General features: G+C 34.9%; 3 protein-coding genes across 3 annotated transcripts; all 3 read right to left on the bottom strand.

Moving 5' to 3' along the window:
• Positions 1 to 874: 874 nt before the first annotated feature.
• On the bottom strand, positions 875 to 2784 carry ABCG10 (ABC-2 type transporter family protein). Its single transcript, XM_079022891.1, has one exon. It carries the CDS (start codon positions 2736 to 2738, stop codon positions 930 to 932), a length of 1809 nt encoding a protein of 602 aa, XP_078879017.1. The 5' UTR covers positions 2739 to 2784; the 3' UTR covers positions 875 to 929.
• Positions 2785 to 5117: 2333 nt separating this feature from the next.
• Positions 5118 to 7838, bottom strand: LOC145073470 (protein DJ-1 homolog B-like). The gene is made up of 8 exons (XM_079020018.1): positions 7564 to 7838; positions 7266 to 7466; positions 6440 to 6589; positions 6181 to 6363; positions 6017 to 6097; positions 5748 to 5948; positions 5523 to 5663; positions 5118 to 5456 (listed from the first exon to the last, which is right to left on the bottom strand). The coding sequence occupies exons 1-8, from the start codon at positions 7702 to 7704 to the stop codon at positions 5256 to 5258; spliced, it is 1299 nt and encodes a 432-aa protein (XP_078876144.1). The 5' UTR covers positions 7705 to 7838; the 3' UTR covers positions 5118 to 5255.
• A 5666-nt stretch (positions 7839 to 13504) lies between these two features.
• Positions 13505 to 13993, bottom strand: LOC145076318 (zinc finger BED domain-containing protein RICESLEEPER 2-like). Its single transcript, XM_079022242.1, has one exon. The coding sequence runs from the start codon at positions 13991 to 13993 to the stop codon at positions 13505 to 13507; it is 489 nt and encodes a 162-aa protein (XP_078878368.1).
• Positions 13994 to 14214: the final 221 nt, after the last annotated feature.

Genomic DNA, 14214 nt, shown 5'->3' on the forward strand with positions numbered 1-14214 from the left:
ACATAAAATACAACCACAAACAACTTAAACTGAATTTTTAAACCTTATTTTTTTAATGGCTGAATTTTGGGCACTCCTTCAATAAACTACTCTAGATTCATATATGTTGTTTATAACAAAATTATAAATTTCATAGACATTTCACCCTCATATCACGCAACTTTGAACATATTTGATCAAGACTACGACTTTGGCAACCCGGTGTGCACGACGTTGTTCGTTGCCATGTGTACCACGGACCCGGTCGTTGTAAGCATACCGGTAGGTCTTACATAAAGTGACTCTACTTCTGATAGATGTAGGATGTGAGCTATTATCTTCCTATCAAGGTAAACAATGTTCTAAACGGCATCCATATAAAATCACCACATGTACACCTTCAAAGACTTCATTATGTAATGTCATAAGTACTTGTTTTGGTGTGTTACATCAGATTTGGGACCGAATCTACATATTGGATTGTATCAAAATCCACTTATACTTGTATAAAAACAATATTTAATTATAGAACATAGGATTTAGAAAAGTACAATAGACATACCTATTTATTTCACCCAAGTCAAACCCATTCCAGATTGCTTCTTCAGATTCCAATATTGTTGTCCACATCTAGACACTAACTACCAATCATGGAAGTAAAACTCGTAAAACAAACAACCCAATTTTTTTGTGCTATACCACACAAAAGTGGACATTTTTATACTACCAAAAAGAGTAATAAATTTTCATATTTTCCCAGATAAATATTGTAATATTATGATATTATTCAATCTTCGAATATTCAATCACATTAATAGACTTATGCATAAGCTTATATGAAAGAGAAAGAAAACGAATGCGCAAATCTGAAAAAAGGTTAATACGATAGTAAAAATAAATAATTCCTCTTTATACTTCCATTTATGTTAATTATACAAAAGAAAAATAAATCAATTCCTTGTTTTGTGACATCTAAACCACAAAATTACAAAACACATCAATCTATATCCAATTATAAACCCTAACATCACTCCCAAATTACTCCATTTTTGCGTCTCCTTTATGTGCTGCTGCTCCAAGAATCCATTTCCATACATTCTACACTTCCCCCCATCCATTTCCACACACATACTCATCCCTTCTTCACCTCCATACTCGTTTATCATAAAACATTCAAATGGGTACTTGAATAAACTCATATAATGCATAAAAATCCAGTATTTTGGGATGCTATCTTTCGCTATGAAGTACCCAGAAAACAGAAAGAAACATCCCATCAATCCAGAAATCACAGATGTACCCATGATGAAATTCGGCACCAGTGCACTGAAACAAGCTGTGAACGAATTCGACGTCAAGATTACCATCCATACGATCAATGCAAAGTAGAAGAAACTGTTGATTTCAGTGCGTAATCCGACTAGCCAGTAGACTGGGATTGTGTAAAGAATACCGATCATTAGAAGAAACGGAAGGAAGATGAGAGTGTTTGAGATTACATACGATGAAACTCTATATGCTCCTCTTGATGTTTCCCTCATCAAGATTCGTCGTTCTTGTAAGAAAATCGGTAATCCTTCTGTCGATGAAGAAAGGAGGAATGTAAGACTGAATGCGAAGAACCCTAATCGAGCTTGTAACGCGAGTTTCCCTTTATTCGTTGACATATTTACGAAGATGGTTCCGAGGATCAAGCCAGAAAGAACAGCTTGAATGATTCTTGTGAGGAATAACTGTTTGGTTCTGAATATGTTCTTGAAGAATCTTTCACTAAGAATCGTTATTTCTTCTAAATGAGAATTCGGGTATGGAAATTCGCCATCTTTTTCAGGTTTTTCGTGGTTCTTGACTCGTTCTATCGGTGTTTTTGGTGTGTCGATGATCAAGGTGGTGGCGACATCAATGGCGAATTCAAGAACATTGACACGAGGTGGGATGAAATGACCGGAGACTTTGAGTCTATGTTCTAGCGACTTTAACGATCCGTTATGAAGAACGAATCCATTCGAGAGCAAAATGAGTCGATCAAGAAGCTCCAAGATTCTGAATCCGGGTTGGTGGATCGTTAACACGATTGTTTTATCTCTACTAATCGCCATTGATTTAAGAAGAGAAACAACACCAAAAGCTGAATTAGAATCAAGCCCTGAAGTTGGTTCATCGATAAGAATAACCGAAGGATCATGAACTAACTCAACCCCGATTGAAACACGCCTCCTTTCACCACCTGAGATCCCATGGTTCGACCCCTCACCGATTCTTGAACTCGATACACGATCCAATCCGAGTTCGTTTATCAAAATCTTGACTCGATCAACCGCTTCTTTTCTACCACACCTTAGCCTTAAAAAAGCACTATACATGAGCGTTTCTTCAACTGTTAAAGATGGGAATAAAGCATCGTCTTGAGTGACATATCCAGCCAGTCTTCGGAACCGTTTTGTATCAATAGGAAGGTTATTGATCAAAATATGGCCGGAAACCTGGCCGGAGGGGATATTTCCGGCGAGAATATCTAACAGAGTTGTCTTTCCGGCACCACTGGGTCCGGCGATGGCGGTGAGGACGCCTGGATGAGCTTCACATGTCACATCATTCAAGATAAACTTTGGAGGTTTCTTGAAGTAGTTTTGAAGAGAACCCCACTTGGATTCGTCATAAAGATTGGAACTTTTGTATGCAAGATTCTTGGTTTCTATCTTGTATGAAGTTTTCCGGCCATTTCCAGCCACCACCGGTGACTTTACCGGCAGCTCCATTTTGTGAATGTTTGAAAGAGGGAATGGTGGAAAGACGGGTTATTTGGGAGAGATGCAAAGAGAAAAGAAAGAGGAGATGAGCTAACACAACTAACTTACTATGTTGTATTGTTGTGTGTCTTTCCATGCAAAGTATGGTTGACTATTTTGCCCTTGAAATTAATTAAATTTGGTGAGGGTAGGGTGGAAATTTGGTCAATTATTATATAGGAAAAAGGAGACACACAGTGAGGGTGTATGTGTGTGTGGTTTTACTAGGTGAACTGCTGGTTGACCATTTGCGGGAGTGTTTGGTTTGGTTGCTATCACCCAATATTTCCTTCTTGGGAGAAAAGGCAAAATAGGCAACACCTTAGATTTTAACTTTATTCCAATAATTTAATAGCTTTATTTAATACAAGTTCAATTTTATCTCATTATTATACATAACAATTTTGTATAAGCTCTTTGAATTCAAGACAAATGTTGGTGTCAAATTCTGATCTATATTTGAATCGAGTTAGAAGGAGGCTTATTTCATCGAATTTAGATTTTTTAAACTATTCAAACCTTTCATCGAATATAGATTTTTTAAACTATTTAAACCGTGAAATCCGACTTGTTTTATTAGAATAGTTATGGGAGATGCTTGCTATCAAGCTCTCGAATCGAGCTCAAACTAATTCATTAAACTATCAAATTGAAATCGAACCGGTTCATTGAACTATGGAATCGAGTTCAAATTAATTTAAGAGCATCCACATAGGTACAAGTTTAACACCTTACAAAAAAAATGTCACAATGATTGTTAGATTAAAATATTATAAAACACTTGCGAGTCTTCCAAATATAGAAATATAAAGTCCTAAGTAACAATCAATACATGTTTAGTGGGATTGTAAAAGGTCCAATGTGGGGGATTTAATCTAGCATCAATCCCGTCAATCAAACTCAAGCTTAGGTTAGCTTGGTTGCGACCATAGGTGGGTTCTATAGTTTTTTTTCTCTATTATATTATATTTTCACTTACTTTATCAAATTTTATTAAAGAAAATGTTATTAACTTAAATCGTCTCCAATCATTTGATCACTACTCTAAAGTGTTGTTTTTTTTTTTTTTAAATTAACTAGTTTATCTTCATCTTTGTGAAATATTTTATGAGTTGATCGATGATATAAAATGACAACCAATAACACACAATTTGCTCTTATGGTCACTTATCTTTTAATTGTATTCAATTGGTTGCTAAATCTTTTTCGGGTTTTCACCTACACCCCGATTCCCTCAACCACCTCTACTTTGATTCCCTCAACAACCTCTGTTTCGAATAAACCTACCATTTTAAGGTTTGACAAGATATGAAAGCCAAAATGAATCTTTGTATTGATCCCAACAAGTGGATCGTCACCATCACCCTACTTAAGAAAGCCTTAAATGGTAAGACCCTTTGGTCAATTATTCATCATTTAGGTGTCATTTGTATTTTCGAAGCGAAAATGTATAAAGTCTGCAGACCACCTCTGCAATCCTCTGTAGCAGAAAATGAGGGTCAAACGGCTGTAACATGTAATAAAAAGTCTATTTGTTTTTTAATCTCTGTAGACTGTTGCAATAAGTTAAACTAATAAAGTAAGATATGAAGATATTTGAAGCAAATGGTCAAACGTTGCGCCACGTAGCACATGTGCAACAGTTTTTAAGTCAGAAGTATTTTGAAAAACAAACAGCTGCGAAGGACCAAATGATACGCGGTGCAACAACAAATGGTCAGAAGTGTTTTTTTATGAAAAAAATAAAACAAACGGTACCTTAGTGCTTGCGTTATAGAAAAAAAAAAAAAAAAAAAAAAAAAAAAACAATGGTCCGACGGAGGGTTCCTCTTAGAATGAAGACAAACACTCTTCGTTAAATGTTTGTTTCTTTCCTTTTCTCTATGTTTATTTTGTTTTCTATGTACTCTTCAGGTTGTTGGAGTTCTCGTGGTCTATCGCACATGTCTTTTCTTTCCATAGGTAGAGAGTTTTCAACTTATTATTGTATTAATTTTTTTCTATTAATAAAATTTTAATGAACGTATAGCCTTCCTTTATCTGAAAAAGAAACTGTAGTTTCCGTAATTAAAAAAAAAAAAAAAAATCAATGAGGAGACATTTTTCATGTCTCTCACCTTTAAACTAACATATGAGATGAAATTAAAGTTTGTATTCCCGCTTTTTTATTTAAATTAACTATTTTAAAGTGGCTTTTTTGTAATTTATTAACTTACCCTAGAAGCTTATTGATGATATACATATATCATATCCATACATCCACACTTTAATGCATATTCTTTTTGCAACAACCATACAAATGTCATTATCATTTTCTACACAACTAATATAAATCAAAACACAATCCAATTAGAAACTCAAGAGTTACCTTCATTATAACAGCACCTTTGGCTTTATCATACAAGTAATCACGACATTTATTAAGTCAACTGGTTTTGACTTTTGACATACACACCACAAAGCATGCAACTAAACTTACATTACTGATTACACAACCAACATTGCCTTACCAATCTCCAAAGCTTTCTCACGACCCAATAATTTCTCCACAATCGCCAATGAAAATTCCAAAGATGTCCCTGGCCCTCTGCTCGTTACAACTTTACCATCAACCACCACTCTGCTTTCCACTTCACTTTTGTCCGTCAGTTTCTCACACATTGCCGGGAAAGCCGTTGCCTTCTTTCCCTAGTTACATCAAATTAACCCATTCAGGGGTATTTTAGTCTTTTTAACCCAAATAACAAAACTTACCTCGAGTAATCCATGGGGCTCAAGGACTAGAGCTGGGGAAGCACAAATTGCTCCATAGTATTTTTCCAACTCCCTCTGCTTCTTTAGCAAATTTACAAGTGTTTCGCTTTTTGCAAATGCTTGGGCCCCACCAAGTCCACCCTAAAGTAATTTCAACATGTTACAAAAAAAAAAAAAAAAAATTACTTTAGGGTTTATGAAGTAATTAAAAAATAAAAACTTAACTGGCAACACAATTAGGTCATATGAAAGCTTAGCAGCTTCATCAAGAAGCATGTCTGCAACTAATTTCACTTTACGTGAAGCCACAATTTCAAGATTATCACCAACTGATGCCACTATAACTTCCGCTTTTGCCCTTCGAAGAACATCAATGATCATAACAGCTTCCATCTCCTCTGAACCATCCGCAATTGGTACCAAAATCTAAAAAAAAAACCTAAATTAACAAACCCTAATTGAAATTATTAGTTTATTACAGAATGAAATCTCACTTTAGGTGTAGAGGCACATGTCCATTGTAGCTTATTCAATTCAGTCACAATGAATTGATCAGTTTGCTTCGGATTCATTAACTGAAAAAACAATATAATAATAATGTTTGATGTGATTTCAATCTCTTAAGGTCTGGATTAGGGTTTAGGGTTTAGAAACAAACCAGTGGTCCAGAAACTTCATTGGCTTTCTCTTTTCCAAAAAGTTGTTCTACAAGTGTTACAGAGTATTCCATGGTGGTTCCTGGACCTCTGCTAGTGATGACTTTTCCATCTTGTTGGACTCGTGAATCGACTGTGGTTGCAGATGATGATAGTTGCTCCATGAAAGCTGGATAGCAAGTTGCCTATGAAAAGAAAAGTTTTTTAAATTTAATGGGGAAAAGGAATAGAGGGTAGGGGTGGAGTGTATTTAGTATTTACTTTTAAGCCCTTGAGTAGGCCCCATGAACCAAGTGCAACAGCAGGAGATGCACATATTGCAGCATAGAGTCGACCTTCTGAAGCTTGTTTTTTCACAATGTTCTCCAGTGTGTTGTTGTCTTTTAGAGTGGATGCACCTGGCATTCCTCCCTGTAGGGAAAATTTGAAGAAATGATTATAGAGTTGCTAAGGATTTATGATGAATGATTTTGAAAAGAAAGTGATTTTAAGAAAACATAACAGGGTATTTTGGTGGATACAAGATTAATGCAAACCATGAAGTAGAAGTTATGCAAATATATGGCACAATCCAGAGGCATGTTAGTAAATAATGATAATGATAATTGAGTCATCCAAACATATGATTATAGTGTATTCAGAGCAGCAATGGAAAAGAAAACTGAAAGCCTTAAACTGCAACTTCAAATTCTTATGATGGCTTTTTGAGTTGCACAGAGATAGAATCATCAATCATGTCCAGAAGATGCCATGGAAATCCATCAAGTGATTAAACCTTAATACTAAAAGTTAAATAGTACTTTGAAATTTTGTCCAGATTAGTTGCTCTTGCAAGGTGTGATCTTATTTTGCAATTTGACAGTTTGCTTGGAACAAGTAATGTCTACAAAGTCGATTCCTCCTTTCCTTTTTCACGAACAGAAAAGAGAAAACGGAAAACGGCTAATTCCATTTAAGCTATTAACAGTTAACAGTCATGTTGAATTTAGTAAGAACTACTGCTAGTACACATCGGTAGTGTTTATCTTGTAACAGATTTTGCATTTCAAGGCAAGTGAAACAGGTAGGAGAGGGAAAAAGAGCATACAGGCAGTGAAATAAGATCGAATACGGTGTCAACACAGTCAGAAATCAGAGCATCAGCGACGATTTTAACACCGTGGCAAGCATCGACGCGGAGCTGCTTTTCAACGGAAGCGACGGTAACGTCGGCGCCAGCTCTACGGAGCACATCGATGGTAATCACAGCCTCCATCGGCTCCGTTCCGTTAGCAATTGGAACAAGCACCTGTAATTAAAATCAAAATCAAAATCAAAATCAGCTGAATTCAATTACAAATCCTCAAACAAGAAGCCGATTTACGATTGATATACGAATACTGTACCTTTCGCGAGGCGGACGCCATTACTGAAAATGAAAATCGGTTGTAGCGGCGTGAGGTGGTGGAGGAAAGGGTGGGGAACGACGGAAGACGGCGAGTGAGAGTTGTGAAAGGAGAGAGAGGAGTGAGGTGGCGTAGGGCCATTTTTATTGGCCGCTTGGGTATCTCTAGAGTCTACAGTCACCGCCTCAGCCCACAATTTGGAGTTCGGGGTTCAGGTTAGTCGACCGGGTTCAGTTGTGGTTCCGGTTTGAAGCTCCAACGGTGTAAACGGCCGGGATATCACGTAATTTGCAAAATTCGAACAAAGTTAAATCTGATGAAATAAATTGAAGATACAAATATCTAGTAAATTTTGTATGTATCCTAGTTTTATAGATAAAATCAGGCGAATACCAGGACATTGCGCGGAATCTATGTTTGAAATCTTTACAAAGATTTTTAAGTTATCAATAACGCTATCTTTTATATAATAAATTGGTATTGTTTGTTTTGAATTATATATAATGTAGACACCATTTAAAATTCTATAATTACGATTGTGTCAATGACATCTACCTATGGGTAGGGGTGTTCAAAAATACCCGCATCCGAAATATCCGATCCGAAAATCCGATTCGAAATTATCCGAAATTTCGGATATTCGATTTTTCGGATTCGGATACGGATAGTGAATTTATAAAGTTTCGGATATTTCGGATATCCCACCATTTTCAACTTTTTCGTGACCATTTTTTCCAAACTTTTATTGCAAACATTTCCAGTTACAATCGTTATATATTTGTTTGTTATAATCCTGGTTCGTTGGCTTATAATAAAAAACTACTAAGTAAATGCTATATATATTTATTTGTTGCTATCGATATCCATCTATGTCGCAAGATTTAACATAGTTGCTATTATTAATTTTAAAAGTTGCGGTGATTTTACGGATCAGATGTTCAGATGTGGATATTTATTTAAAATTAATGAAATTCGGATATCCGGTTTAATATCCGAATCCGTAGCCAAAATTTCGAATATCCGAAAATTTGGATAATTTCGGATACGGATTCGGATATCAAAAATCAACTATCCGAATTTTCGGATATCCGGTTTTGAACACCCCTACCTACGGGTTACTCGTAAATAAAATTAAATATAATGTATAATCTAATGGTATTTATAGTTATTGTTATTGTTAATTAAATTTTTACAACTTATTTGTTTAATGTTTAGATTTCTATCACTATAATTATTTAAACACATCAAACATTGTTTTTTGATTTTAAATGTAACAATATAATCATTTATATATAATTATTTTTAACTATTATTATTGTAAGTTATTTTAAGCTACTTATTTGAAAACTTCTAGCGATTATAAAAACATCTTTAGGAAATATTTTAGCTAAATTGAGATTACAATTTAGTTTTTGCATTCATCACTACAATTTAGTTTTTGCATTTATCACTACAATTCATCTCTTTTAACTATTTACAAAATATTCTTTGGTTTTTTACGTAGAACTGGAATTTATATTTAAGTTGACACTATAATGGTATATTTAAATTAACAATTTAAGTATTTTGTCAAAACTGTTTAAAAGTTATAGCTTTAAACTGATAATGATTTTTGAGTTATTTAATTTAAACTAAAATTTATATTTAATTTAACCCCGGAATGTTATATTTAAATTAATAATTTAAGTATATAAATTGTTCCAAAATTGTATCTTTAAAATGATAATAATTTACATTCAACAATATATTAAAACTAATAAATTAAATATAATATGTTAAATGTTAAAGAACATAACTTTATAAATAGAAGTAAAGATATTATTTTAATATTGAAATTTGGTTTATATATGATTACACTTTAGATTTGATATTATTTAACCTTATTAACCAACTTATAATTATAATTAATATTAGAAAGAAATTGAAAAGTCATGGGAGTTTCAAATGAATGTGGTAAATGAGAAAATACATGAGAGTTTGGTGAAAGAAAAATGTTTCCTTTATAGGTATATATACATAGATATAGATATAGATTGTAAATAGGGTCACTGTGTTCTTTAAAGAAAAAACTATACTAGCATCTTGTCCAAACTTTGATTTTTATTTTGAGTTTAGTCCGATTTATTTTGATTTTTTTAAATAACGAATTTGCCTATTGTATTTTTATATTTTATTTATTAATTTTGTAGTTTCCTTAATGAAAATTAAACAAAAAAGAAAAAAATATATATCATCTCTCTCTCTCTCATACTTACTGCTACTGTCAGAAAATATGAACAACACTCAAGGTTCTAAAAGTCGTGAGACGTGGCATTACGGCAAGGCCAAACCTCAAGTTTAACGAGTCACGGCGAACCATTGTGTTTTTCAAGGCGTGATGTAAGACAACGATTTTGTATTAATTTATAATTATATTACCACATAAATATATATTTATATCAAATATAAATAGTTTTTAGAAGTGTTATATCAACAACTAATAACAAAAGGTTAACAAAAAACACAATATGTATATATCCGATTAGAAAAGACATAAAAAAGAGCGAAAAAAATATCAAATGAAAAAACACGTGTCATAACGTGCCATGACACGCCATATCTCGCCTTGCCACGCGCCACACCTAACAACAACGTTATGAGGTTTTCTGTAATGGCGAAGTCGCACCTCACGCCATGGAACGCCTTGGAGTGCCTTTTAGAACACTGACACCACCATCACCACCAGTAACCCTCCGATCTAGGAACCCTTATTTTTCCGACGAATAAGAAACCCTTGTTCTTTTGGTGATCAAGAAACCCTCGTTTTTTCGGCGAACAAGAAACCTTCAAATCTACGTGAAGCCGCCACCGATTTCCGGCGCTGCTGTAAGAAACCCTTAGATCCACTACATGCAACTTGATTTTCGGTGACGCTGCAAACCCTAGCAAATCGAAACCACTGTTGCTCCAATTTGCAACTCGACGAAGACGATGGTTGAGGGTGAAAATGATGTAATTTGACAAACATGGCAACGATCCGTGACGTACCCCGACGATCCTAGGGTTTCTGGCGACATAAATCTGAGAAAATGGGCGACCAGATGAAACCACCATGAAAACACCACCGTATGTGAACATCAACCTTAGGGTTTTCAAGATCTACTACTGGAAGTGGTGGTGTCACATAAATCGAAGCTAGGGTTTGCTAGAAATCGAGACAGAGAAGGACAAACTAAAAAAGAGGGTGATGACTCCCACCCAAACGATCACCATTTTTTCGTCTTCGTCTTTCCATATATGAGGTGGAAAGCATCTTGCCCCAAGGGTTAGGGCATCCTCTTCAGCATGTAACCCTCTATCACGAAACCCTAGCCTCCCCTTGAGATTTTTCGCTCATTTTGGTGCTCTTGGTACACTTTTAATGATAAGAAAAAGGTTTTGGAGCAAAGATCAAGCAAGCCACTTTACTATACCCTTGGGATCATTCTTTGGAACATTTTTAAGACTTAAAGCTTCCACCTTTATGATTCCTTCCTAATAGATCTAGTTTTCTTTGTATGTTTTAGTCCATAAGAGGAGTTTGTATGTTGGAATAAAATAAAGTTTGCAAGTTTATGGCTCATCAAGGTCCCTTGATCCTTATCTTTCAGATCTAGAACGTGGTTGAGTTTTGGAAGTTTTGCATGAGTTTTAGGTCATATTCTTTCCTTTTAACCTAGTTTGGGTGAAGGACATTCATGGGTCATGCATGTCCATAAAGTTAACATTTTTATGAGCCTTTAGAGCCCTTATAAGCTTTCTAAAAAGTTGGAGTTAAAGGCTTAATGGATTAATGAATCAATCCATAAAGATGATTTCCCAACCGGTGGTCACGACATGGCATGGAGAATGTCACAGCATGACAATTGAGGACTCTTCGACTATTTTGTTTTGATGTGTTCACGATGTGACCTAGGAAGGTCCACGTCGTGGTGTCTGATGATTGATTTGTCTATGACCGAGTTAGCTGAGTTGGAGCTTAACCGAGTTTGGAATTGGGTTGAGTGCGTTCTCACGACGTGACAGTTGAAACACCCTGATCTTGGTATGTTCACTTTTTCCCTTCATTTATTCAAATTGCATTTTTAGCCCTGGAAGCTGGTATACGGGGTGTACCACTTGGTATGCTCAGCGTACTAGCTGGAGTTAGATTGGGACACCGGGTGCGTACGTTGGGTGTACGCTTGACTTTTTGAAACCCTAAAGTGGGATGTTACACCCTATATATTCATCCTTAACCTATAGGGTTGGCCTTATTTCTTGTCCCTAAACCTCCAAAAAACCCTCAACGTCCCCTTAGCCTCCATTCTTGCATTTTTGAGCTCTTGAAGAGAAATTTGTGTTGATTTGGTCCATCTTTGAAGAACCTAGAAGAAAGTAAAGTTCATAGCTTGGTGGGAGACTTGAGATCCAGGACACATTGCAAGCTTCCTAAGGTATCAAGTTCAAACCTTGACTTGTCAATTGTTGGATTAGGTGTCTAAGCCCATAACTATTTTGGTATGTACTTGACCCGATTATGAGCATGGTCCTTTTGGGTTGCCTTCACCATAGCAGCTGATAGGATGGATTAAGGAGAAAGAGGATTAATTATGATTTATTAATATATTATGTGAATAATATATTAAAAGAGAAATCATATTGTTTAATTAATATTGATCAAGAATTAATTTAGAATTAATTTTGTGGTCAAAAGAAATTAATTAAATAAAGAGGACCGATACTGTAATTATAAGATAGTTACAAAGTTGGGCTTAGGATCCATAAGTAAAGTATTTGGTTAAGAAGGTCAAATGTGGTGATGCCATGATGCTAAATAATGAATCATGGTACCAAACAAAATAATTGCACGTACCTATCCTAGGACATTTGTTGCTTTACCAAAAAAAAAGACATATAATAATAATATCAATAATATCATCACGGTTTAATGAACAAAATACATAAGTCATGACCCAACTAAACAATAAAAGTCTAAACACAACCCAACTAAACAATAAAAGTCTAAACATAGCAAAAGATTAAAATTCATAAGTCATAACCCAGTTCAAAACATAACCAAGTTTCAAATCACCTTCAAATGATTCTTAGTTTCACAAAAATATTCATCAATCTTGCATCTTCACGTTGTCACATTAATTTCCATATCCAATCCGAGCTCTAATTAGACGTACCAACTTCTCACAATCCTATACAAATAGTATAAGCATTAAAAGGACAAAACATAACATGTCAAAATATTAAAAAATATTAAAGATAAACAATTACCTTTATCAATTTCGTGTAGGTTTTCCCAATCTTGTTCAAAATCGATGTTGTCACTTATACCACCCCAAAGCCAATCTTGGGTACAAATTATACTTTCAACAATCTTAGGAGTCAAAGAACTCCTATACAGATCGAAAACCCTCCCGCTAGTGCTAAAAATAGACTTTGAAGCAACAGTCGAGACAGGAATGGCAAACAAATCTTTAGCCATCAATGATAGAATCGGGAATCTTGGACTATTCACTTTCCACCAATCTAAAATGTTAAAAATTGACTGATCTTCTTCAACACTTTCTTTCAAATACTTTTCTAACTCTTCAATTGATTCAACTATGTTTGTTTTCATATTTTCTCTTAGTTTATTTCTCAATGGTGGTTTTGGTGTCGTAGCATCCAGATTTTGGCGTTTCCCTAAAATCGACGATAATTTACTAGACCCGGTAGTACTAGAAGTAGTACTTGAAGAATGAATTATAATGTAATCATTATATGAATTCTCCACCATCTTTTCTTTTCAATAACGATCCTCAAGTAGTATAAGAAAATACTTTACTTTGTTCCTTGGGTCAAGAATCAAAGCAAAGTAGAGCAATAAATTCATTTTTCTACATCGCCAAAATACTTATCAAACTTTACTCTCATTGCCAATGCAATATCACAAAGGCTTAGCATCGGAAATAGAATCATCCAAGAGTGTACGAATGGAATAAATATCTTCAATGCACGTGTTTGATGTCATATATAGTGTCCCAAAAATCCTTTCAGTAACATCACAAAATGGTTTTAAAAAATGACACAAATGCCTAACATGTTGCCAATCGCTCAGTGAAGGAATCAATAAACCCGCCTTTACAATGTCGGAACGAAACTCATATTCCTCTAGATCGTATCTCTCAAAAGTTTTTTCATAACCTTGGACAATATTCAACATACGATAAGTAGAGTTCCATGTTGCTGGAACATCTCTTACCAAGTGTTTCGTTGTACCTGGATTAACTAGCTTGGCAAACTTGGTGAATTTGCCAATTCTTGAAGGTGATTGCCTAATCCACTTTACCGCCCATCTGATTATCTCAACCGACTTATCAAACTTTTTAATACCATCTTGCACAACCAAGTTTAAAATGTGGGCAACACATCTCATATGTGTCCATTTCCCATTTAAGAGAACTTATTGGAATTTTGAAAGATTTTTTTTTAAAAACTCAATTGCCACGTCATTAGCACTTGCGTTGTCAGCGGAAATTGTGAAAACATTTTTTATTCCCCAATCTATTAAGCATTTCTCAACCACTAATCCAATATCAACCCCACAACGACTCTCTTGATGACAAAAACTCAACACTTTTTTTTTCAATTTCCATT

The sequence above is a fragment of the Lactuca serriola genome, chromosome 9, assembly GCF_051521515.1.
Source record: "Lactuca serriola cultivar US96UC23 chromosome 9, Lser_US96UC23_V15, whole genome shotgun sequence".
NCBI classification, from domain to species: domain Eukaryota; kingdom Viridiplantae; phylum Streptophyta; class Magnoliopsida; order Asterales; family Asteraceae; genus Lactuca; species Lactuca serriola.